Genomic DNA, 24,801 nt, shown 5'->3' with positions numbered 1-24,801 from the left:
ACTTTTTTCCCCAATGTATCACCTCAGCCAACTGTTCAAAGCCTAAGTTCAAATGTATGTTAACAGCCTGCGTAGGGTGGAATCCTGGATTAATGGTTAAATTATGCTCTCTCTCAAATATGTTTTAATGTCTACTTTTAATGATTTTCAGGTTTTGAATTTACTGGGTCCAAAGACTGAAGCTGATCTGGAAAAGAAGGCGAAGGTATTGGTGTTACTGCAGTGCTTTGCACTCTGTGATCTTTGTATACAGTTGTGCAGGTTTGCCTGTGAAAGCTGCTGAATGGTTTGCACTGCTGCCTCACAGAGCCAGCGACCTGGCTTCAATTCTACCCTTGGGCAACTGTCTGTGCAGGGGGATGTTTGCACGATCTCCCCGTGTCTGCATGTGTTTCCTTCGGGTGCTCCAGTTTCCACCCACAGTCCAAAGATACACAGGTTAAGATGGATTGGCCATGCTAAATTGCCCATAGTGTCCAGGGATGTTCAGGCTAGGTAGGTTAGCGAATAGTGTTACAGGGATAAGGAAGGCGGGGGAGGTGTTTGCATGAGGGTTGATGTGGATTCACCGGATCAATTGACCTGTTTCCACACTGTGTACATTCTATTCTATGATTGCCAGTTTATGCGTATCGCTGGCCAGACCAACATTTTCCGATCCCTAGTTGCCCAGGAGGAGGTAATGGGGAGCTGCCGCCTTGAACGGCTGAAATGCATGTGCTGTAGCACCACCCCATGCTTGGATGTCTGCATGTGATGTCCAACCACTCAGTGCTGTTAGGGAACTCAGGAGTTTGACAATGATCATGAAGGATGAGCGACTTAGTTCTGAGACAAAGGAAACTTGAAGGTGAAGTTCCCAGGTGTCTAAGTCCCTTGTTCTCCTAGCTGACAGAGGTGATTAGTTTGGAAGGTGCTGTCAGTGGGTTCCTTGTTGAGTTGTTGTCACACATCTTTGTAGATGACATTACTGTTGGCATCTTGCGTTAATCATAGGAGAATGAATGTTGAAGTTGGTGGAGAAAGTACAGATCATGTGAGCTGCTTTATTATAGATCTGGTTCAGCTGCAGAATTTCGTCACTTTGAGGGTGCTGAAACAGTGGAATTCTTTACTGCAGGGGGGCTTTCGAGGCTGGGTAGTTCAGTTTATTCAAGAGGGTTAGAAAAACAGATTTTTAATCATTATAGAATGAAGGGTTATGGGGAAAAAAGCAGGAAAGTGGAGTTGAGGATTATCAAATTAGCCATGACCTCATTGATGGTGGAACAGACTAGATGAACTGAATGGCCTACTCTTCTCCTTTGTGTAATTGTTTAATTCTTCGGTCAGTGACATAGTGACTGCTCACTACTGACCTCGGAAAGTTTCCCACAAAATTCTGAGTGAACTCTGGAAAGGTCTTCTCTTTTCTCAGTGTTTATTCCATTCTGCCTCCAGCTATTGAAGATTCTCTAGCATCTAGGAATAATGGTGCAACCAAGGACAATATCGGACAGCAAGCCAGGAAATAACTAACACGTCTTGCCTTCAAATTTTATAATTTCTCAGAAATCAAATTAAAAGTTTTGTAATACACATGGGATTGAGGTAGAGCTGATGTATTGCAAGTCATTATTTAAAAATTTGATATTTTTATTAGCATAGAATGGAGATATCTGACATCTCGCAAATATAAATTTCGGGTTTTTCAGGGCCAGTAACATGAATTTCTATCCACTATCTTTCACTCATACATGGTGAGGTATTAATGGGCAAGGAGAGATCTGTAGTTATCTCTGGGTCCTTCAGGCCCAAACCAACTCCGCATCCGCAGACAGTTTGGTGTCTCACAGCATGTTGTTTTTAAATTTGCTTTAGGCTCCAAAGCAAAAGGCACAAAAAGTGGCAACAGAGAGCAAAGAAGAATCAACAGTTAATGGTGAGTTATAGCCTCTTGTTTCAGCATTTAACCAACTGATACATTTCATTTCAGAGTCACAGATCTCTGTGGATGGATGAGGCAGGGGTGTGTGTGGGGGGAAAAAAGCATAATCATCTCTAGTTGGAAACTCTGTCAACTGTCTGGCTTTGTGGTTCACCAGGTCCCCGGAAATATATGTTAAAACAATAGAACATAGAAAAGTACAGCACAGTACAGGCCCTTGAGCCCACTATGTTGTGCCAGGGATTAATTCTAATCTAAAATAAAATTACCTAACCTACGCTTCCCTTAAGTTCACTGCTATCCATGTGCATGTCCAGCATTCTCTTAAACGTTCTTAATGACTCAGCTTCCACCACCACCGCTGGCAACACATTCCATGCGTTCACAACTCTCTGTGTAAAGAATCCACCTCTGACGTATCCCCTATACCTTCCTCCTAACACCTTTAAACTATGACCCCTCGTGCCAGTCAATCTTGCAGTGGTGAAAATCTCTGGCTTTCGACTCTATCCATGGCCCTCATTACCTTGTACACCTTGATCAGATCACCTCCTCTTCTTCCTTCCCTCCACAGTGAGAAGTCCAAGCTCAGTCAACTTCCCCTCATAAGACAGGCCCTCCAGTCCAGGCAGCATCCTCTTAAACCTCTTTTGCACCCTCTCCAAAGCCACTGTATCTTTCCGACAGTAGGCAACCAGAATGGACACAATATTACAAGTTGGTCTCACCAGGGTTTTGTCGAGCTGCAGCAAAACCTCATGGCTCTTGAACTCAATGCCCCTGTTAGTGAGTGTCAATACCAATGAGTGGTAGTCCCTACACTATCATCCTGTTACTCTGTAATGTCCAGCATGAACCAAACTTCAGAGAAGTTTCTGTTCTGTTTCTCCATTTTCTTTTCCTTAGTGAATGTGGGGGCTATAAAATCTTAATTTACTGGTCTAATCTGGATTATGCCTCTCTGGGGGAAGTTCACTGTAAATTAAGCCCCACTCTGCACAGTTATAATAAAAGTTAAAGATTTTATCAAGAATGCACAGTCCCCATTTACATATTTGGTAGAACCAGACGAATAGAAAACATAGTTAAAGTTTGTGTATTTAACAAGACACTTCATTTTAAATAAACTGATTCTAATTAAGTGTAAAACAAAAGCATAGTATTATTGAAATGGTGATACATTAGGACGTGTCTGTGGAAAAGGATCTGGGTGTCCTTGTACATCAGTCAATGAAAGTAGACAAGCAGCTGCAGCAAGCAATTAGGAAAGTAAATGGTAAACTGGCCTTCACTGCAAGAGGGTTTGAGTTCCAAAGGAGGAATATCTTACTGCAGTTATACAGAGCTGAAAAACGTGTTGCTGGAAAAGCGCAGCAGGTCAGGCAGCATCACAGGAACAGGAGAATCGACATTTCAGGCATAAGCCCTTCAGGAATGAGGAGGGTGTGTCAGCAGGCTAAGATAAAAGGTAGGGAGGAGGGACTTGGGGGAGGGGCGTTGGGAATGCGATAGGTGGAAGGAGGTCAAGGTGAGGGTGATAGGCCGGAGTGGGGTGGGGGCGGAGAGTTCAGGAAGAAGATTGCAGGTTAGGAAGGCGGTGCTGGGTCTGAGGGTTGGGACTGAGATAAGGTGGGGGGAGAGCAAATGAGGAAGTTGGAGAAATCTGTATTCATCCCTTGTGATTGGAGGGTTCCTAGGCGGAAGATGAGGCGCTCTTCCTCCAGGCGTCGTGTTGCCATGGTCTGGCGATGGAGGAGGCCAAGGACCTGCATGTCCTTGGTGGAGTGGGAGGGGGAGTTAGTGTTCAGCCACGGGGTGGTTGGGTTGGTTGGTCCGGGTGTCCCAGAGGTGTTCTCTGAAACGTTCTGCAATTTATCAATCATGCCTTGAAGATATTTAACGTCCTGGCATCCACTGCGCTCTGTGGCAATGAATTCCACAGGCCCATCACTCTCTGGCTGAAGAAGTGTCTCCTCATTTCCTTTTTAAATTGACCCCTTCTAATTTTAAGACTGTACCCATGGGTCCTAGTATCCCTGATGAAGGGCTTTTGCCCGAAACGTCGATTTCGCTGCTCGTTGGATGCTGCCTGAACTGCTGTGCTCTTCCAGCACCACTAATCCAGTATTTGGTTTTCAGCATCTGCAGTCATTGTTTTTTCCTAGTATCCCTGCCTGACGGAAACAAATTCCCAGCATCCAACCTTTCTAAGCCATGCATTATCTTGTAAGTTTCTATTAGATCTCCCCCAACCTTCTAAACTCTAATGAATACAATCCCAGGATCCTCAGCCGTTCATCATATGTTAGGCCAACCATTCTAAGGATCATCCATGTGAATCTCCGCTGGACATGCTCCAGTGCCAGTATGTCCTTCCTGAGGTGTGGGGACCAAAACTGGACACAGTACTCCAAATGGGGCCTAACTAGAGCTTTGAGAAAGTGAGGACTGCAGATGCTGGAGATCGGAGCTGAAAAATGTATTGCTGGAAAAGCGCAGCAGGTCAGGCAGCATCCAAGGAACAGGAGAATCATTTTGTGCATAAGCCCTTCTTCAATAGCTTTTTCAAGTCTCAGTAGTACATTGCTGCTTTTATATTCCAACCCTCTTGAGATAAATGACAACATTACATTTGCTTTCTTAACCACTGACTCAATCTGCAAGTCAACCTTTAGACAATCCTGGACTAGCACTCCCAGATCCCTTTGTACTTTGGCTTTGGAATTTTCTCACCATTCAGAAAATACTCTGTCTCTGTATTCTTTTTTCTGAAGTGAAAGATCTCTTATTTGCTCACATTGAATTTCATCATCCATTTCTTGGACCACTCTCCTAAACTGTCTAAATCTTTCTGCAGCCTCCCCACCTCCTCAGAACTACCTGCCTGTCCACCTAACTTTGTATCATTGGCAAATTTCGCCAGAATACCCCCAGTCCCTTCATCCAGATCATTAATATATAAAGTGAGCAGTTTCGGCCCCAACACTGAACCCTGCGGGGCACCACTTGTCACTAGAGGCCATTCTGCCATTCCGAAAAAGAAACTTTTATCCCAACTCTCTGCCTTCTATCAGACAGCCAATCCTCAATCCATGCTAGTAGCTCACCTCGAACACCATGAGCCCTCAACTTACTCAGGGGCGGCATGGTGGCTCAGTGGTTAGCACTGCTGCCTCACAATACCAGGGTCCCAGGTTCGATTCCAGCCTTGGGCAACTGTCTGTGCGGCGTTTGCACATTCTCTCCGTGTCTGCGTGGGTTTCCTCTGGGTGCTCTGGTTTCCTCCCACAGTCCAAAGGTGTGCAGGTCAGGTGAATTGGCCATGCTAAATTGCCCGTAGTGTTAGGTGCATTAGTCAGAGGGAAATGGGACTAGGTGGGTTACTCTTCGGAGGGTCGGTGTGGACTTGTTGGGCTGAAGGGCCTCCTTCCACACTGTAGGGAATCTAATCTAATCAGCAGCTTCCCGTGAGGCACCTTATCAAAGGCCTTTTGAAAGTCTAGGTAAATAACATCCACTGGGTTTCCCTGGTCTAACCTACTTATTACCTCTTCAAAGAATTCTAACAGGTTTGTCAGGCACAACCTCCCCTTATTAAATCCATGCTGACTTAGAACATAGAACATAGAAGAATACAGCGCAGTACAGGCCCTTCAGCCCTCGATGTTGCGCCGATCAAAGCCCACCTAACCTACACTAACCCACTATCCTCCATATACCTATCCAATGCCCGCTTAAATACCCATAAAGAGGGAGAGTCCACTACTGCTACTGGCAGGGCATTCCATGAACTTACGACTCGCTGAGTGAAGAACCCACCCCTAACATCAGTCCTATATCTACCCCCCCTTAATTTAAAGCTATGCCCCCTTGTAATAGCTGACTCCATACGTGGAAAAAGGTTCTCACTGTCAACCCTATCTAACCCCCTAATCATCTTGTACACCTCTATCAAATCACCCCTAAACCTTCTTTTCTCCAATGAAAACAACCCCAAGTGCCTCAGCCTTTCCTCATAGGATTTTCCTACCATACCAGGCAACATCCTGGTAAACTTCCTCTGCACCCGTTCCAGTGCCTCCACATCCTTCCTATAGTATGGCGACCAAAACTGCACACAATATTCCAGATGCGGCCGCACCAGAGTCTTATACAACTGCAGCATGACCTCAGGACTCCGGAACTCAATTCCTCTACCAATAAAAGCCAGTACGCCATATGCCTTCTTCACTGCACTATTTACCTGGGTGGCAACTTTCAGAGATCTGTGTACATGGACACCAAGATCCCTCTGCTCTTCCACACTACCAAGTAGTCTACCATTAGCCCAGTAATCCATCTTTTTATTACTCTTACCAAAGTGAATCACTTCACACTTAGCTACATTGAACTCCATTTGCCACCTTTCTGCCCAGCTCTGCAGCTTCTCTATATCCCGCTGTAACCTGCCATATCCTTCCTCACTGTCTACAACTCCTCCGACTTTCGTATCATCCGCAAACTTGCTCACCCAACCTTCTAACCCTTCCTCCAGGTCATTTATAAAAATGACAAACAGCAATGGTCCCAAAACAGATCCTTGCGGAACACCGCTAGTGACGGCACTCCAAGATGAACCTTTGCCATCAACTACTACCCTCTGTCTTCTTCCAGAGAGCCAATTCCTAATCCAAACCTCCAACTCACCCTCAATGCCATATCTCTGTATTTTCTGCAGTAGCCTACCATGGGGGACCTTATCAAACGCCTTACTAAAATCCATATATACCACATCTACCGCTTTCCCCTCATCTACCTCCTTAGTCACCTTCTCAAAGAATTCAATAAGGTTTGTGAGGCATGACCTGCCCTTCACAAAACCATGCTGACTATCCTTGATCACATCATTCTTATCCAGATGTGCATAAATCCTATCCCTTACAATTCTCTCTAAGACTTTGCCCACAACAGAAGTGAGACTCACTGGCCTATAGTTACTAGGATTATCCCTACTCCCCTTCTTGAACAAGGGAACCACGTTTTCTAGCCTCCAGTCCTCTGGCACTACTCCTGTCGACAAAGAGGACACATAAATCAAGGCCAATGGCTCTGCAATCTCCTCCCTTGCTTCCCAGAGAATCCTAGGATAAATGCCATCAGGCCCAGGGGACTTATCTATTTTCACCCTTGCCAGAATTTCCAACACCTCTTCTCTACATATCTCAAAGCCATCCATTCTACTTATTCGTGCCTCAGTATTCATATCGACAACAATGTCCTGTTCCTGAGTGAATACTGACGAAAAGTATTCATTCAGCGCCTCCCCAATCTCTTCAGCCTCCACACGCAACTTCCCATTACTATCCTTGATTGGACCTATTCCTTCCCTCGTCATTCTTTTATTCCTGACATACCTATAGAAAGCCTTAGGGTTTTCCCTAATCCTACCAACTAAGGACCTTTCATGTCCCCTCCTTGCTGCTCTTAGCTCTCTCTTCAGGTCCTTCCGGGCTACCTTATAACTCTCAATTGCCCCTATTGAACCTTCACGCCTCATTTTTACAAAGGCCGCCCTCTTCCATTTAACAAGGGATTCCAACTCCTTATTAAACCACGGCTCCCTCACACGAGCCTTTCCTCCCTGCCTGATAGGTACGTACTTATCAAGGACACTCAATAGTTGCTCCTTGAACAAGTTCCACATATCAATTACGCTCTTGCCTTGGAATCTACTTTTCCAATCCACACCTCCTAAGTCATGCCTCAACGCATCATAATTTCCCTGCCCCCAGCTATAACTCTTGCCCTGTAGTACACACTTATCCCTCTCCATCACTAGAGTAAAAATCACCGAATTGTGGTCACTGTCCCCAAAGTGCTCACCTACCTCTAGTTCTAATACCTGGCCTGGTTTGTTACCCAGAACCAAATCCAGTATGGCCTCACCTCTTGTTGGTTTATCTACATATTGTGTCAGGAAACTCTCCTGCACACATTGGACAAACACTGACCCATCTAACGAACTTGAGCTATAGCTTTCCCAGTCAATATCAGGAAAGTTAAAGTCTCCCATAACAATCACCCTATTACTGTCACTCTTTTCCTGAATCATCTTCGCAATCCTTTCTTCAACTATTCTAGGACTATTAGGAGGCCTGTAAAAGACTCCTAACAGGGTGACCTCACCTCTCCTATTCCTAACCTCAACCCAAACTACCTCAGATGGCAAATCATCGTCCATCTTCCTTTCCACCGCTGTAATACTATCTTTGACAAGCAAAGCCACACCCCCCCCTCTTTTGCCCCCACCTCTGACCCTACTAAAACATTTAAACCCTGGAACCTGCAACAGCCAATCCTGTCCCTGATCTAGCCACGTCTCCGTAATAGCCACAACATCGAAGTCCCAGGTACCAACCCACGCTGCGAGTTCACCTACCTTATTTCGTATACTTCTGGCATTAAAGTATACACACTTCAAGCCACTCTTCTGTTTACAGGCACCCTCCTTTAAGATTGATGCCATATTCCTAACCTCCCTACACTCCAGGTCCTGAACCCTAAAGCTACAGTCTGGGTTCCCATGCCCCTGCAGAGTTAGTTTAAACCCCCCCCAAGAGCACTAGCAAACCTCCCCCCAAGGATACTGGTGCCCCTCAGGTTCAGGTGCAGACCATCCTGTTTATAGAGGTCCCACCTTCCCCAGAAAGAACCCCAGTTATCCAAGTACCGAAATCCCTCCCTCCTGCACCATCCCTGTAGCCACGCATTTAACTCCTCTCTCTCCCTATTCCTCGACTCTCTATCACGTGGCACGGGTAACAAACCAGAGACAACAACTCTGTTCGTTCTAACTCTGAGCTTCCAACCTAGCTCCCTAAAAGCCTGTCTAACATCCTCAGCACTCCTCCTACCTATGTCATTGGTGCCAATATGGACCACGACTTCAGGCTGCTCCCCCTCCCCCTTAAGGACCCGGAAAACACGATCAGAGACATCACGTACCCTTGCACCTGTTTTAATCTGACCCTGCACTTCCAAGAATTTAGAAATCTCATCCTTAACAATGGATTCTAGAATTTTACCAACTGAAGTTAGGCTAGCCGGCCTATAATTTTCCATGTTTTGTCTTGATCCTTTCTTGAACAAGGGGTTACAGCAGCAATTTTCCAATTATCTGGTTCTTTCCCTGACTCCAGTGATTTTTTGAAAGATTACAACCAACACCTCCGCTATTTCTTCAGCCCCCCACCATGGTAAGAAGATGGTAGGGTGAAATTTGTTGATATTGTTGTGTAGTCATTTCAGTGATACACAACACTGCAGAATCGCCGAGCAGAAACTGTTAGCCAAGTACCCATGAAGATGACCTTAACTGTTATCTTGGGTTCATGTCATGTTATGTCTAACCCAACCATATTGTTCTGCATTTGTAAAATCTTCCTTACTGTCCTGTTCTGACACCATCACTTTAATAACTTACAATCTCGCTGCCTTAATTAGTTTGTACAGTTTTAGTTAATGTTTTACTTTGGTTAGATCTTATACCTATCATTCTATTCCAGCCGTTGGTTTATCTGCAGCACCATCTTATTTTTAATTTATTTTAGGATTATATGTTATCCCTTCACTTGTGATTCAGCTGTTGACAATTTACTCACAACGTCTAACACTTTTGGTCACCTGCAAAGACTCATTATTCAGCCTGTCGACACTCCACTAACACCATTTGTATAATCTTTTGATCTTCCTATAAATTCTGTGCCTATGTGCTTCTCTTTATTTCATCTGACGAAGGGGCAGCCCTGTGAAAGCTTGTGATTTCAAATAAACCTGTTAGACTGTAACCTGGTGTCATGTGACTTCTGACTTGGCTTTCTTAAGCTTCAGCTTTTTGTGCAGAGAAAGACAGCGAGAGTGACATCTTTCCACCGATGCTACCTTAGCTGACGAGTTCCTCACATATTCTGCTTTGATACATGACCTTTCAAAAAAATTTCCTGTATTGTTGCAGCTGGACATTTCTTCAGAATTAATCTGCATGTGAAATTTTAGCCTGGCGTTAAAGGTTACTGAATCACGGCAGATAAATAGACTTGGGATGCGGATCATGCTTTATCTAAGTGTGGTCAAACAGGCTTGAGGCACTGAATGGTTTACTCTTGTTGCTGTGTTAGTATTACTATGAGCCAATACCTCCTGAAGTCTTAAATATTTGTTCTTCCTCTTGTGCTGTCTGCAGGTGAAGTGGAGGTGCAGTCTGCCTCTCTCATGGAACAGTTGCGTGGAGAGGCAATGAAGTTCCACAAACCTGGTAAGTGGTTACATTTGAGAAAGTCACGTAGTGAGCAATAGAGTTAGGATCAATCTTTGTCCTGTCTTCTGGTTACCAAACATTGGTGGTTTGTGACAGTTCTCCTTCCTATTGAGCCTAAAGGCCTGTCTGTTGTCAATGGTAGATCGCTGTAGATCTGGGGGAGGTGTTGGCCTTAAGATATCATCACTGGACTGGTTAAATCAGAGACCCAGATAACATTCTTAGGAACCAGGTTCGAATCCTGCACAATAGATGGTGGAATTTGAATTCAATATAAATATCTGGAATGAAAGAATGTATTGTCAGTTGTTGGAAAAACCCATCTGGTTCACTAATGTCCTTTAGGGAAAGAAACAGCCATCCTTACCCGGCCCGGCCTACGTGTGACTCCAGACCCATAGCGATGTGGTTGACTCTTAACTGCCCTCTGGGCAATTAGGAATGGGCAATAAATGCTGACCCATTCAGTGATGCATTCATTGTGTGAATGAACAAAGGAAAAAGACAATTATAGAGTCTTAACAAGGTGAGGCAATTAATTTAGATAACAAGGTATACTTTATGTTTATGTCTTATATTTTAATCAGCCTGTTCAGGCATGTTATGACATACTTCCAAAACAGATGACACTTAAACCTTCTGGCCCAGAGGTACCTGTGCTGTAACAGTCCCAGCTATTGTATCTACTGCTATGATGCAATCATTAACTAGCTATGCCTAATTACAACGATCAGGAGCCAAGTGTGTCACGTTTGTCTTCACCGGGGCCTCACAAATTTATTCTGCATTCAAATACTGAGAGACACGATCAGATTGGATAAAGCTAATGAAACCTTAACATTTATCTCTTTCAGAGCCAGAACCTTAAACAGTATTGTTCTATAAGCTTTTATCTGTGTTGCAAACATCCACTTCTCAACACAACAGACGTAGTTTCAGTCTCTTACTATTTTTCAAAACACAAGTGAATCTGCAGTTAATGTCACCATCTGTACACAGTTAATAGATTCCTTTCTCTCTTTTTAAATAAAAATTGGACTTCATATGTACAACCAAAATGTCAAATGAATGAAAGCAAAGCTTCTCCATATTCATAGACACTTCAGATTTACTTTCTCTCCAGCAATTTGTTTTTCAAGCAAACAAGGTCAATCCTGAGCCATTTCCCTACTTCTTTACAATATATCATGTTTTTTGTTCCAAACACAATCTTTGATAAGTTTTAATTTACTTCTACAAGAATATAAGTGAATTCAGCGTTAATGCCAATCACCCGACTACAATAAAGTACAGCACAATGAGTACCCAGTTAATGATGCTCAGACAGTAAAGTGGCATTGTGTGGCACTCTGACTCGCTATGAGTCAATGTGGATTTGCTGGCATGTTGACAGGTTGATGTGCCATCTGGTGATCCTTTCACACAATGGGGATTTCATATTAGCCTTTCATGCTGCTTTCCACTGAAGACTTCATAGATGTTTAAAAATTGTACCTCAAGTTTGTTGCTGAGCCAAATATTTATAGATCCTGAATCCAATGGAACAAAGCACATGAGAGAAGCCCTTGTTTATTTAAAGCAAACTCCACGTGAACCAGCCATAGATGAGCTATTGGAATACAGCTATAAACATCAAAGGCACAGATCTTCTATCATTTTAAAGTGGGATGTTTAGGTATCCCATAATTGTACACCGCTGTTTTTGATATGCAGCAGTGCCTACTGTTGGCTGTAAAGCACTTTGGAATATCCTGAGGTAGTAAAAGGAGCTAGAGAAATATAATTTTTTTCAATGCTTTAGTTTAAACTGAATGTTGAATCACTAGTGGCCAGGCACACAGTGGAACAGTTATTGTTCACAATATAACATCAGAATGTTCAACCAACAAGCTACTTTCAAATGCACTTTAAAATAAAGCATTTAACTCTATTTTATGTCTGCAAGGTGTATTCCTGTTGTGTCTGAATAGGGGAGAGGCAGAGCAAGGCCAGTGAATTTGGACTGGCTGCAATAACACCAGGGATAATGATCTATTTATTTTTGCCTCCCTGGTATTCTTCTTCCTACACAATGTGATGTGGTCGTGGTGTTGTCTCCAAGCTGGAGGAGAAGCATGCATGTGGTTCCTCACTCAGGTGGCTGCTGTTTCTGTGTTAACAAACTGTTCACTGTAATCAGCACACCCTCTCCCCCTTTTTCCAAAACCGCTCACCACAGTGCTCAGGAACATGAGATTGCCTACTGTTCTGTTAGCTACTCTTACATGATTGATATATGGTTATTGTGAGACAGTGGGGCAGGGCAATTAGTCTGGTCTCTGAACATCAGTTCCAGCGGCACTGTTTAATTGGAGAAAGGGCAGACAGGCAGCGACCATGTTGCGATTCCTTTAGATTAAAATTATTAGCTGGCTTGCAGGTTGTGCAACAGGAGCTGTTGAATGGCTCTGTGATCTTACATAATCTTAGGAAGGAGAATTAGCAGCTAAGAGTTGAAGCCAGGACTCAAAAGAGGAGCTGTGAAAGTGGGAAGGTTAGGTCCTCTGGGGGAAGTTGTAAGGAGTTCAGAAGAAGTCTGTAAGCATTAATAATTCTGTACATTGGAGAGAGTGGTGGTTGAAAAGCTCAGAAGAAGCAATCTTTTTTCATATATGTAAAAAGTTAGAGCCCAGATAAAAGCATGATATGCAGGTGCCAGTGTTGGACTGAGGTGGACAAAGTTAAAAATTACACAACACCACCAGTTTATAGTTAAGCAGGTTTATTTGGAAGTACAAGCTTTCGAGGGCTGCTCCTTCATCAGGTAACTAGTGGGGCAGGATCATAGGAATCAAAATGTATAGCAGAAGATTAAAGTGTCATGTGACTAATATATGTATTGAACAAACCTAGATTGCTGTTAAGTCTTTAATCACTTAGAATGGGGGTGCAGATTTTGATTCATTAATATTTAAATACTAGAACTTCTTTCAAGTCACATCCTGAGATGATTTAAGGTTTTATTTTAAAAAATGTGACATCTCAGCTCAGACAATGCAGTAAACGTGTAAGGTTAGAGTCTGTCTGTATTCCAACCTTAAGTCAGGTCTATTTCTGAAGTAGGGATTTATAAAATTTCACATGGAATGACTGTGTCTACAGATTTGTGTTTGTGTGCTTTTTGAACAAAATAGAATGTATCTGCAAATACAAATAAGTAACTGCAAATTCACCCCATGGTCTGTGTGTGGGTGGGTGGATGGGTCCGTGTGTGCCTGCTTGACAGTGTGCGTATGCACGAGTGTGACATAGTATATGCCTGTGAGAGTGTATCTGGGAGAGAGCACATGTATGAGAGAGGATCTGAGTGAGTGTGATCGTGTGTATGTATGTGTGCTTGTGTGTGTGAAGGTTTATAGTGTAGTGGAGTCACCTGTAGTGTGACATGAACCCAAGCTCCTGGTTGAGGCTGTCCTCATGGGTACCAAACTTGACTATCAGTCTCTGCTCGGTGACTCTGCGTTATTGTGTATCCCGAAGTCTGCTCTGGTGTCCTGTGATCCTGCCCCACTAGCTACCTGACAAAGGAAAGCTTGTACTTCCAAATAAACCTGTCAAATAAAAACAGTAATTAGTTTTTTAGGAGGGGAGAGAGAGAATGACACTGGGATTAATTCGAGTCATTGAATCAGACAGTGCAGAAGAGGCCCTTTGGTTCATCAGGTCTACACTGACATAACTACCACTAAAGGCAAGCTAATCCCAATTTCCTGCACTTGGTCCATATTCTTGAATGTTATGGTCTTTCAAGTGCTCATCCAAATTTTTTTTTAAGGTTGTAAGGTTTCTGGCCTCCACTACCTTCCCAGGCAGTGCATACCAGATTCCCACTCGCTTGAGAAGTTTTTTTTCTTAAATCTCTAAACTTCCTGCCCATTACCCTAAAACTATGCCCCCTCTTAATTGATCCTTCAACCAAAGGGAACAGCTGCTCCCTACCGACCATATCTGCACCCCTCATAATCTTATATAGAGTTGTAGAGATGTACAGCATGGAAACAGACCCTTCATCCATGCTGACCAAATATCCCAAGATAATCTAGTCCCACTTGCCAGCACCCGGTCCATATCCCTCCAGACTCTTCAGTCATGTCTCCCACCTCAGCCTTCTCTGTTCTAAAGAAAACCATTCAAGCCTGTTTGTACTCTCCTTTTATAGCTTAATTTCTCCACCTCATGCAACATCCTGGTGAACCTCCTTTGTAACCCCTCAAGATGCCTCACATCTTTCCAGTAGTGAGGTGACCAGTTGAGACCTAACCAACGCTCTGTACATCGCCAACATTACCTCCTTGCTGTTATACCGCATGCCACAACTGATGAAAGCAAGTATCCCACATGCCTCCTTAACTATCCTGTTAAGAAGGCATGTGGGATAAGAAGAAGGCTCTGCTGATTTCAGGGATCTGTGAATCATCACCCAAGATTCCTCTGAGCTACCCAATGTCCTGACATTCATTAAATACTCCTTAATCTTGTTTCTTCTTCCAAAGTGTATCACCTCACACTTATCAGGGTTAAACTCTGACCCATCTATATCTTTCTGTAGCCTACAATCATTTTCTTGGCTCTTAACCATTCTTCCAATCTTGTTGTTTGCAAATTTGTTGACGTTCTGCCACATTTTCACCTACAGTAGTTCCCATCACACCCCACCCCTTACCTGCGGGGGACCTACTACGGAAGCCCAAAGCCGCAGATAGGAGCAGACCCCTTCACTTCAATGGGAAACGTACCTTCCTGGCAGCCTTGGTGTCTCTGGTTTCAGAAGGTTCCCTGAGATATGTTTGGGCCACGGGTAACTGTAACCGCAGAAAATGATTCTGTGGATATGGGGGTCATCCTGTATATCATTTATATATAAAACAAACAATAAGGGTACCAGCACTGAACCTTCTGGTACACTGCTGGACACTGGCCTCCAGTCACTCAAGCAGCCTTCTGCCACTACTGTGTCCTGTGACTAAATCAGTTTCTGAGCCATCTCATTAGGTTTCTCTCAATTCCTTGTGCTTTAACCTTCTCGATCTGTCTCCCACATGGTGCCTTGTCAAAAGCTTTGCTAAAGTCCATATAAAGTATATCAACTGAACTTTCCTCGTCCACACACTTGATCACAATTTAACAAATTTGTTCGGCATGGGTGTCTGTCTGACATAACCATGCTGGCTATCCCTAATTAACCCATGCTTTTTGAAGTGAATTTTCTCCAATAATTTCCCTACCACTGATGTGAGACTCACCAGTCTATAATTTCCAAGTTCATCTCTACCGCCTTTCTTGATACGTGGAGTTGTATTAGCCATCCTCTGGTGGTTCTTCCGTGGCTAGAGGGGAATAAAAATTTGTCAGGGCCCCTGCAATTTCCTGCCTCACCACCTACAGCAACCTGGGATACAATTCATCTGGGCCAGGGGACTGGTGTAGTTTTAACTCCATCAGTGCCTACAATACCACCTCATTGGGAATTGGTGCATGGCTATGGAGATAGATGATGTGAATGGAGTTAGTATTTAGTCTAGGAATGGGCAGGGAGAAGCTGTGTGTACTTCACTGATCACATGATTCTTGATATGAGGTTTTCAATGAATCTGGATTTAACCCTGTCACCTGGATTGTTCACTGTCTAATGCAGAATGTCTTGTGTTTTTCTCCTGTCAATTACAGGTGAAAATTTTAAGACTGTGGGTTACACTGTCACTGCAAACACCATGGACTTGTTGCAGAAACACCTGAAAATTACAGGAGGCCAGGTATGATGCCTTTAGTCAACCACCTCAGGCTGCCTCTTGCTCTTCTCCTTTTGGTCCGCTATCATCTATCAGTATCCCACTGTCACCCTCCAGTCAATGCTGCTGTATGAAGCAGTGTGAGGGGCTGAAGTCAGCTTTGTGTTATTGTTCCTCACTGTTCAGTGTCTTCCAAATACTTAGGACCAAGGCCATGAATATAGTAGTGATGTTCCTGATAAATTGCTGGGATTAGATGAAGAGGTTTGGCAGAGGCTGGCATGGCGCAGGATCAAATTAAACTGGTTCTGTGCTGCGAAGGCTGTAACATTCACAGCAATGGCTGTGACTGCTCCATTGTGACCTCAATGAGGGATAACGTCTTCACACAGAGGTTAGTACTTGAATGGATGGAGTTGCCATAGAAGGTGGTAGAGGTGGGTAAAGTTACCACATTTAAAAGATAACTGGATGGGTATCTGAATAGGAAGGGTTTAGAGGCACATGGGAGTTAGACTGAAGAATCTGTTTCCATGCTGTAAATGACTTTGAAATGATGCCTAGGGCAGACTATTGCTCCCTGTGGAGAGTGGCCAAACCATTGCTAGATTATTGTTATAGTTGAGCTTAGTCAGTCTGTTAAAGAATGGTCAGGGTGGCATCAGGTACAGGGAGGGATAGTCAACATGGCTTTGTGTGTGGGAAATCATGTCTCTCAAACTTGCATGAGTTCTTTGAAGAAATAACAAAGAGGATTGATGAGGGCAGAGTTGTAGATGTGATCGATATGGACTTCAGTAAGGCGTTCGACGAGGTTCCCCATGGGAGACTGGTGAGCAAGGTTAGATCTCATGGAATACAGGGAGAACTAGCCATTTGGACACACAACTGGCTCCAAAGTAGAAGGCAGAGGGTGGTGGTAGTGGAGGGTTGTTTTTCAGACTGGAGGCTTGTGACCAGTGGAGTGCCACAAGGATCGGTGCTGGGTCCTCTACTTTTCTTCATTTATGTAAATGATTTGGATGTGAGCATAAGAGGTACAGTGTATTGGACAGCAAAGAAGGTTACCTTAGATTACAACTGGATCTTGATCAGAAGAGCCTAGGAATGGCAGGTAGAGTTTAATTTCGATAGATGAGGTGCTGCATTTTGGGAAAGCAAATCTTAGCAGGACTTATACACTTAATGGTAAGGTCCTAGGGAGTGTTGCTGAACAAAGAGACCTTGGAGTGCAGGATCATAGCTCCTTGAAAGTGGAGTCGCATGTGGATAGGATAGTGAAGAAGGTGTTTGGTATACTTTGGTTTATTGGTCAGAGTATTGAGTACAGGGGTTGGGAGGTCATGTTGCGGCTGTACAGGACATTGCTTAGGCCATTGTTGGAATATTGTGTGCAATTCTGATCTCCTTCCTATTGGAAAGATGTTGTGAAACTTGAAAGGGTTCAGAATAGATTTACAAGAATTTTGCCAGGGTTGGAGGGTTTGCGGTTGAACAGGCTGGGGCTGTTTTCCTTGGAGCATCGGAGACCTTATAGAGGTTTATAAAATCATGAGGGTATGGATAGGATAAAAAGACAAAGTCTGGGTTGGGGGAGTCCAGAACTAGAGGGCATAGGTTTAGGGTGAGGGGGAAAGATATAAAATAGACCTAAGGGGCAACGTTTTCACTCAGAGAGTGGTACATGTATGGAATGAGTTGCCAGATGAAGTGGTGGAGGCTGGTACAATTGCAACATTTAAGAGGCATTTGGATGAGTATGTGAATAGGAAGGGTTTGGAGGGATATGGGCCAAGTGCTGGCAGGTGGGACTAGATTGGGGTGGGATATCTGGTCAGCATGGACAAGTTGGATCAAAGGGTTTGCTTTCATGCTGTACATCTCTGACTGCAAACTGGACATTTTACCAGGAGTGGGGAGGAAAACATTCTTCATGTGGAAGGGCCATTTGGAAAGAGCGAGCATTTGCACCTTCAGAAGGAAAACATTTAAGAGTTCAATTAATGTTGAGTAATTGCAGCACAGGAGGTGATGGTTCTGCCCACCTTGAGGTAAAGTGGGGCTGCAGTAGTTGCACTAGAACAGGCGTAATGAGTCAACTCTGTGGCTGACACAGATGCAAGCCTTCGACCAATCTGATTGACTCCATGTGATATCAAAAAATGGTTGGAGGAATTGGATACTGCAAAAGCCATAGGCCCTGACAATGTTTCTGCAACAGTCCTGAAGACTTGTGCTCCAGAAGTTGCTGCACCCATAGCCAAGCTGTTTCAGTACAGCTATAATGTTGGCATCTACCCAACAATATAGGGTAGCTGCCTAGTTCTGCCCTGTACACTAAACAGCAGGACAAATCCAACCTGGCCAATCACTCCTCTTCATCCACCACACACACTACTCTCAATCATCAGTAAAGTGATGGAAGGGGTTATCAACAGGTGTTACCAAGCAGCACCTGCTCAGCGGCACCCAGTTTGGGTTCTGCCAGGCTCACTCAGCTTCTGACCTCATTACAGCCTTCGCTCAAAGATGGACACGAGCTGAATTCCAGAGGGAAGGGAAGAGTGATGGCCTGTGACATCGAGACTATACTTGACCTGGTGTGGCATCGAGGAGGCCTCGAGTCATGTGGCACAAAGGATGAGGGTTGTGGTTGAGGCCAGTCACCACCTCCAGAACCTCTCTGCAGAGGTTCCTCAGGGTAGTGTCCTAAGCCTGACCACCAGTAACATCCAAGAAGCTTGACATTATTTAGGATAAAGCATCCTGCTTGTTTGGCACCCCATCCATAAACATGCTCTCCCTTCACTGACATACAGTAGCAGAAGTATGTACTACCGGCAAGGTACACTGCAAAAATTCCAAGGCGGCTCAGACAGCACCTTCCTGGCCTACGCCCACTGCCATCTAGGAGGGCAAGGGCAGCAGATACTGCCTGCCAGCTGCAAGCTCCTCTTCAAGCCAGTGACCATTCTGACTTGGAAAAATATCATCATTCCCTTACTGTTGCTGGAACAAAATCCTGGAATTCCCTCCCTCGTGGCATTGTCGTTGTACCCACAGCAGATGGACTGCAACGGATTAAGAAGGCAGCTCACCATAACTTCCTCAAGGATGAGGAATACTGTCTCAGCCAGTGACACCCAGGTCCAGTGAACCCTGATGGGAAAAGACAGACTTCACTGTTGTACCTCATTTACTCCACTAACTGTCCCACACACCCCAGAAAAAAATTCTCCCTCATGGATAACTCCCCAATAGTTGAGTAAAAGTTGGTTCCCATGCCAGGTGTCTTCAGTTGCTTGTCATATGGCAATGTATTTACTTTAATCACTCTGTGGTTTTAAGGGTGTTCACTTTGTTGGATTTTACACTGCTTATGAATTTATTGTTCTTCCTCTCATCGTTTCAGGTACGAACACGGTTTCCACCAGAACCCAATGGTATTCTCCATATTGGCCATGCAAAGGCCATCAACTTCAACTTTGGCTATGCTAAGGTGAGAGCTCCCTGGATCTGTATTCCTGCTTGTGGAATATTGAACGTAGCTGGAAAGTCAATAGGAATTGGAGGGAAAAACTCTTTGCAGGTTGGAGTCATACCTGATACATAGGAAGATGGTGGTGGTTTTTGGAGATCAGTCATCTCAGCTCCAAGACATCTCTACAGGAGATCCTAAGGGCAGTACAGTAGACCCATCCATCTTCAGCTGTTTCGTCAATGACCTCTCCATTTTAAAGTCAGAAGCAGGGATGTTTGCTGATCATTGCACAAAGTTCAGCATCACTTATGACTCCCCAGAAACTGAAGCAGTCCATGCCCAAATACAGCAGGATTTGGACAATATCCAGGTTTGAGCATATTTCAGTATATATTATTGAGTATATTTAAGACTGAGATCGATAGGTTCTTGATTGTCGGGGGATCAAGGGTTATGGGGAGAAAGCGGGAGAATAAGGTTGAGAGACTTATCAGCCAGAATTGAATGGTGGAGCTAAGAGGCCTAATTTCTGCCCCTGTGTCTTACGGTCTTATAATTTGGCCTGATAAGTGATAAGTAACATTTGTACCACACATGCCAGGCATCCAACCATCTCGAGTGCCATCATACCTTGACATTCCATGGCATTGCCATCACTGAATCCCCTTAACTATCAACATCCTGGAAGTTATCATTGACCAGAAACTTAATTGGTTTCCATTTAAATACTTCTGCTACAAGAGCAGGTCAATGGCTAGGAAAACTGCGGCAAGTAACTCCCTTCCTGACTTCCCAAAGTATGTCCACCATCTGCAAGGCACAAGTCATAGAGTCATAGACATGTACAGCCCGGAAACAGACCCTTCGGTCCAACCTGTCCATGCCGACCAGATATCCCAACCCACTCTAGTTGCACCCGGCCCATATCCCTCCAAACCCTTCCTATTCATATACCCATCCAAATGCCTCTTAAATGTTGCAATTGTACCAGCCTCCACCACATCCTCTGGCAGCTCATTCCATACACTTACTACCCTCTGTGTGAAAATGTTGCCCCTTAGGTCTCTTTTATATCTTCCCCTCTCACGCTAAACCTATGCCCTCTAGTTCTGGACTCCCTGACCCTAGGGAAAACACTTTGTATATTTATCCTATCCATGCCCTTCATGAACCTCTATAAGGTCACCCCTCAACCTCTGACGCTCCAGGGAAAACAGCCCCAGCCTGTCCCTATAGCTCAGATCCTCCAACCCTGGCAACATCCTTGTCCATCTTTTCTGAACCCTTTCAAGTTTCACAATATCTTTCCGATAGGAAGGAGACCAGAATTGCACGCAATATTCCAACAGTGGCCGAACCTATGTCCTGTACAGCCGCAACATGACCTCCCAACTCGTGTACTTAATACTCTGACCAAGAAAGACAAGCATACCAAACACTGCCTTCACTATCCTATCTACCTGCAACTCCTCTTTCAAGGGTACAGCAGATTAGTCAATTTCTTGTGAACCTACACTCCAAGGTCTCTTTGTTCAGCAACACTCCCTAGGACCTTACCATTAAGTGTATAAGTCCTGCTAAGATTTGCTTTCCCAAAATAGAACATAGAACATAGAACAATACAGCACAGAACAGGCCCTTCGGCCCACGATGTTGTGCCGAACTTCTATCCTAGATTAAGCACCCATCCATGTACCTATCCAAATGCCGCTTAAAGGTCGCCAATGAATCTGACTCTACCACTCGGGCAGCGCATTCCATGCCCCCACCACTCTCTGGGTAAAGAACCCACCCCTGACATCTCCCCTATACCTTCCACCCTTCACCTTAAATTTATGTCCCCTTGTAACACTCTGTTGTACCCGGGGAAAAAGTTTCTGACTGTCTACTCTATCTATTCCTCTGATCATCTTATAAACCTCGATCAAGTCACCCCTCATCCTTCGCCGTTCCAACGAGAAAAGGCCGAGAACTCTCAACCTATCCTCGTACGACCTACTCTCCATTCCAGGCAACATCCCGGTAAATCTTCTCTGCACCCTCTCCAAAGCTTCCACATCTTTCCTAAAGTGAGGCGACCAGAACTGCACACAGTACTCCAAATGTGGCCTAACCAAAGTCCTGTACAGCACCTCGCATTTATCTGAATTAAACTCCATGTGCCACTTCTCAGCCCATTGGCCCATCTGGTCCAGATCCTGTTGTAATCTGAGTATGATCTAAGTAAAGAGTATGATCGAATACTCACTATTTGAGTGGATGACTGAAGCTCCAACAATATTTTAAGAAGCATGATGCAGAGCAGAGCATCCCACTTGATTTGCTCCCATCTACAAAGTGCACTACGGCTACTCACCACACCACCTCAACACAATCATAACTTGGAAATATATCACTGTTCATCTGGGTCAATGTCTTCATATTCCCTCCCTAACAGCATGGGATGCCCCTACACTTGTTGACTCCAGCAGTTTAAGAATGTGGCTCACCACCACCTTCACGTGCAGAGGTAGGAATAAGGTGATAATTGCCAGTGAAGTTCACATTCTATGATTGAACAAGAAATTGATTAACCTACTGTTCTGATCTCCATCCTGTTCAGCTCAAAGAACCAGAAGCATCTTCTGGTGAGATTTTCAGTCACATCCCCCTTTGTCATTTGGCAGCTTCTCTTAGGGCTGAGGGCTAACACTGGTCTGTATTATGAATTTGTATTTATCAAATTGTACATTAATCACAGGCAAATGATGGGATCTGCTACCTTCGCTATGATGACACAAACCCAGAGAAAGAGGAGGAGAAATATTTCCGAGGCATCAGGGACATGGTGGAATGGTTGGGTATGTAATGAGACAGGTAGAAGTGGAAAATCATTCCTGTTCTGAATTTTTAGGATATTTTTGTTTGTGTGTGTGGATTTGTAACAGTTTATTTCTCAGAACAAAGACCCATGCAGTCAAGGTGTTGGTCCTGGCTTAGGCCTCAACTGGCTCCTGCAAGAGAATTCACACTGCTAACCCCTGGGATTCTCCTCTTCCCTGCTCAATCCCCCCCACTGCCCAAACCCCTGATCACCAATTCCAGATCCCAGGTAATTTGTTTGTGTTCCCTATAATTCAGCGCAGTTTCCTATCCTTTATTAAGTGACCTGTTCCTCTCAGTTGTAAAGGAAATGTCATTTTCCTAGGCATCCAGTAATTGTTCATGTGTACAGCCAGTACGAAGTCCAGGCATTTTGACTGTGGGTTGACATTGAGTCTGATCCAGACTTAAATCTGGTGTGGTTCCCAGTCAGGGCTGGTGGATAGTGGTGAGCTGGAACAATAGTCTTGATTTTCTAATGTGTTGTCTGTAATTAGCTAATGGTGTCATCATGTCTGATGAACAGTCACCCTGAAGTACATACAAGTGGCCTGAAAGTTTTAGTTCAATCTCTAAAGATGCCTCTGGTGGTACAACCAGGGGAGCACTGGGCTCATGGCTGTACCCCTGTCTGTCTGATTGAGAAGGGAAAACAGCCCTTTGAAACTGCAGCTGGCTAAGATAAGTTGGCTTGTTCTGGTGATTCTTGACCACGGTCTGTTTGACCTTTGGGTAAAAATGAAGGTGAGAGATCCAGTTATGACACATAGCAGAGAAATTCCTGCATTTGGGACAGTCTGATTGAAGTTATTGGTGGTGATTGAATGCTGGCTGGGTGCCATAAGGCTACAGTGGTGTCGGGCTGCTGCTCACTGCAGTTACTTCATTTCTCTTTCCAGGTTACAAGCCGTATGCTGTGACCCACGCTTCTGACTATTTTGACCAACTGTATGATTGGGCGGTGGAACTCATTAAAAGGTGGGTCATGTTAACGACTGCCTTTTAGGTTTATGAGAAAGTGAGGACTGCAAATGCTGGAGATCAGAGTCGAAAAGTGTGGCACTGGAAAAACACAGCAGGTCAGGCAGGTCTGGTCCCCTTCTATCGGAGAGATGTTGTGAAACTTGAAAGAGTTCAGAAAAGATTTACAAGGATGTTGCCAGGGTTGGAGGATTTGAGCTACAGGGAGAGGCTGAACAGGCTGGGGCTGTTTTCCCTGGAGCGTCGGAGGTTGAGGGGTGCCCTTATAGAGGTTTACAAAATCATGAGGGGCATGGATAGGATAAGTGGACAGTCTTTTCCCTGGGGTCAGGGATTCCAGAACTAGAGGGAATAGGTTTAGGGTGAGAGGGGGAAAATATAAAAAAGACCTAAGGGGCAACTTTTTCACACAGAGGGTGGTACGTGTATGGAATGAGCTGCCAGAGGAAGTGGTGGAGGCTGGTACAATTGCAACATTTAAGAGGCATTTGGATGGGTATATGAATAGGAAGGGTTTGGAGGGATATGGCCAGGCGCTGGCAGGTGGGACTAGATTGGGTTGGGATATCTGGTCGGCATGGACAGGTTGGACCGAAGGGTCTGTTTCCATGCTTAAATCGCTATGACTCTATGACTATGTTTCAATCCAGTAGTTTCAGGTTTTCCATTACTGACACAAGCTTTTATTCCAGATTTATGTAATCTACATTTGAGTTGTCATCATGGAATTTGAAACTCTGTCTGAATCACTGTCAGTAATAAGCCATTATGTTTAGTTTGATTTGATTTGTTTGTCATGTGTACCTAATTCCAGTGAAAAGCATTGTTTATGAGCAGTACAGGCAGACTTTGGTAAGCAAGGACACGTAGGTCATAAGGCAAAGGAAAAGCTTAGAGTCTTACAGGTTACATTGCACAGGGCGTGTGGTAAGCATGTTCAACATCGCCAAACCAGCATTATTGAGGTGGGGGGAGGGGTTGTGGTTTACTGTAGATCCCCAGACGGAGGGAACGGTGGTGGAGGAGTTTCATCGTACACAAATGTACTGCAGCGTTTTATTTATCCATGCCTAAGTGAATGACATTGTGTGTGTGCATGCTGGCAGAGAAAGTCCTGCAAGGCAATGGGTCTGTGGCTGTTTACCACTAGGGCAGATACTGAGGAAGAGAGAGTTCATCTTTTGGTAAAATTTTAAACTTTGGTACTTAACCTCAGATCAACATAAAAGATTCTCTGCCATCATTCTGAAGAAAAGCAGCGCATCCCCCTTCATTATTTATCCTTGAGCAATTTATCATAAAATACGTGGTCTCATCAGTAATATTGGTTTGTGGGATCATGCTATGCCCAAATTGGCTCCATGGTTCCTACATAACAACACTGACCATCTTTCCAGTGGGTTTCACTATGTAATGTGCTTTTGAATATCTGAGGCCATGTCGGTGTTATAATTTCGTCCTTGAAACAGCCAATTAAATGGGAAAG

At 44.3% G+C, this 24,801-nt stretch overlaps 1 protein-coding gene across 1 annotated transcript in view; it reads left to right on the top strand.

Moving 5' to 3' along the window:
• qars1 (glutaminyl-tRNA synthetase 1) overlaps positions 1-24,801 on the top strand; it is an 82,775-nt gene that overhangs the window by 22,006 nt on the left and 35,968 nt on the right. The window contains exons 6-12 of the mRNA XM_072581730.1: positions 152-205; positions 1,861-1,921; positions 10,149-10,220; positions 15,930-16,015; positions 19,404-19,490; positions 22,213-22,312; positions 23,234-23,312. Of these exons, the coding sequence (XP_072437831.1) occupies positions 152-205; positions 1,861-1,921; positions 10,149-10,220; positions 15,930-16,015; positions 19,404-19,490; positions 22,213-22,312; positions 23,234-23,312 (539 nt within the window). The remainder of the gene's footprint in view (positions 1-151; positions 206-1,860; positions 1,922-10,148; positions 10,221-15,929; positions 16,016-19,403; positions 19,491-22,212; positions 22,313-23,233; positions 23,313-24,801) is intronic.

The sequence above is a fragment of the Chiloscyllium punctatum genome, chromosome 12, assembly GCF_047496795.1.
Source record: "Chiloscyllium punctatum isolate Juve2018m chromosome 12, sChiPun1.3, whole genome shotgun sequence".
Classification (NCBI taxonomy): Eukaryota; Metazoa; Chordata; class Chondrichthyes; order Orectolobiformes; family Hemiscylliidae; genus Chiloscyllium; species Chiloscyllium punctatum.
Note: the sequence above shows the minus strand (reverse complement) of the source record. Positions and strands in the feature narration are given on the sequence as shown.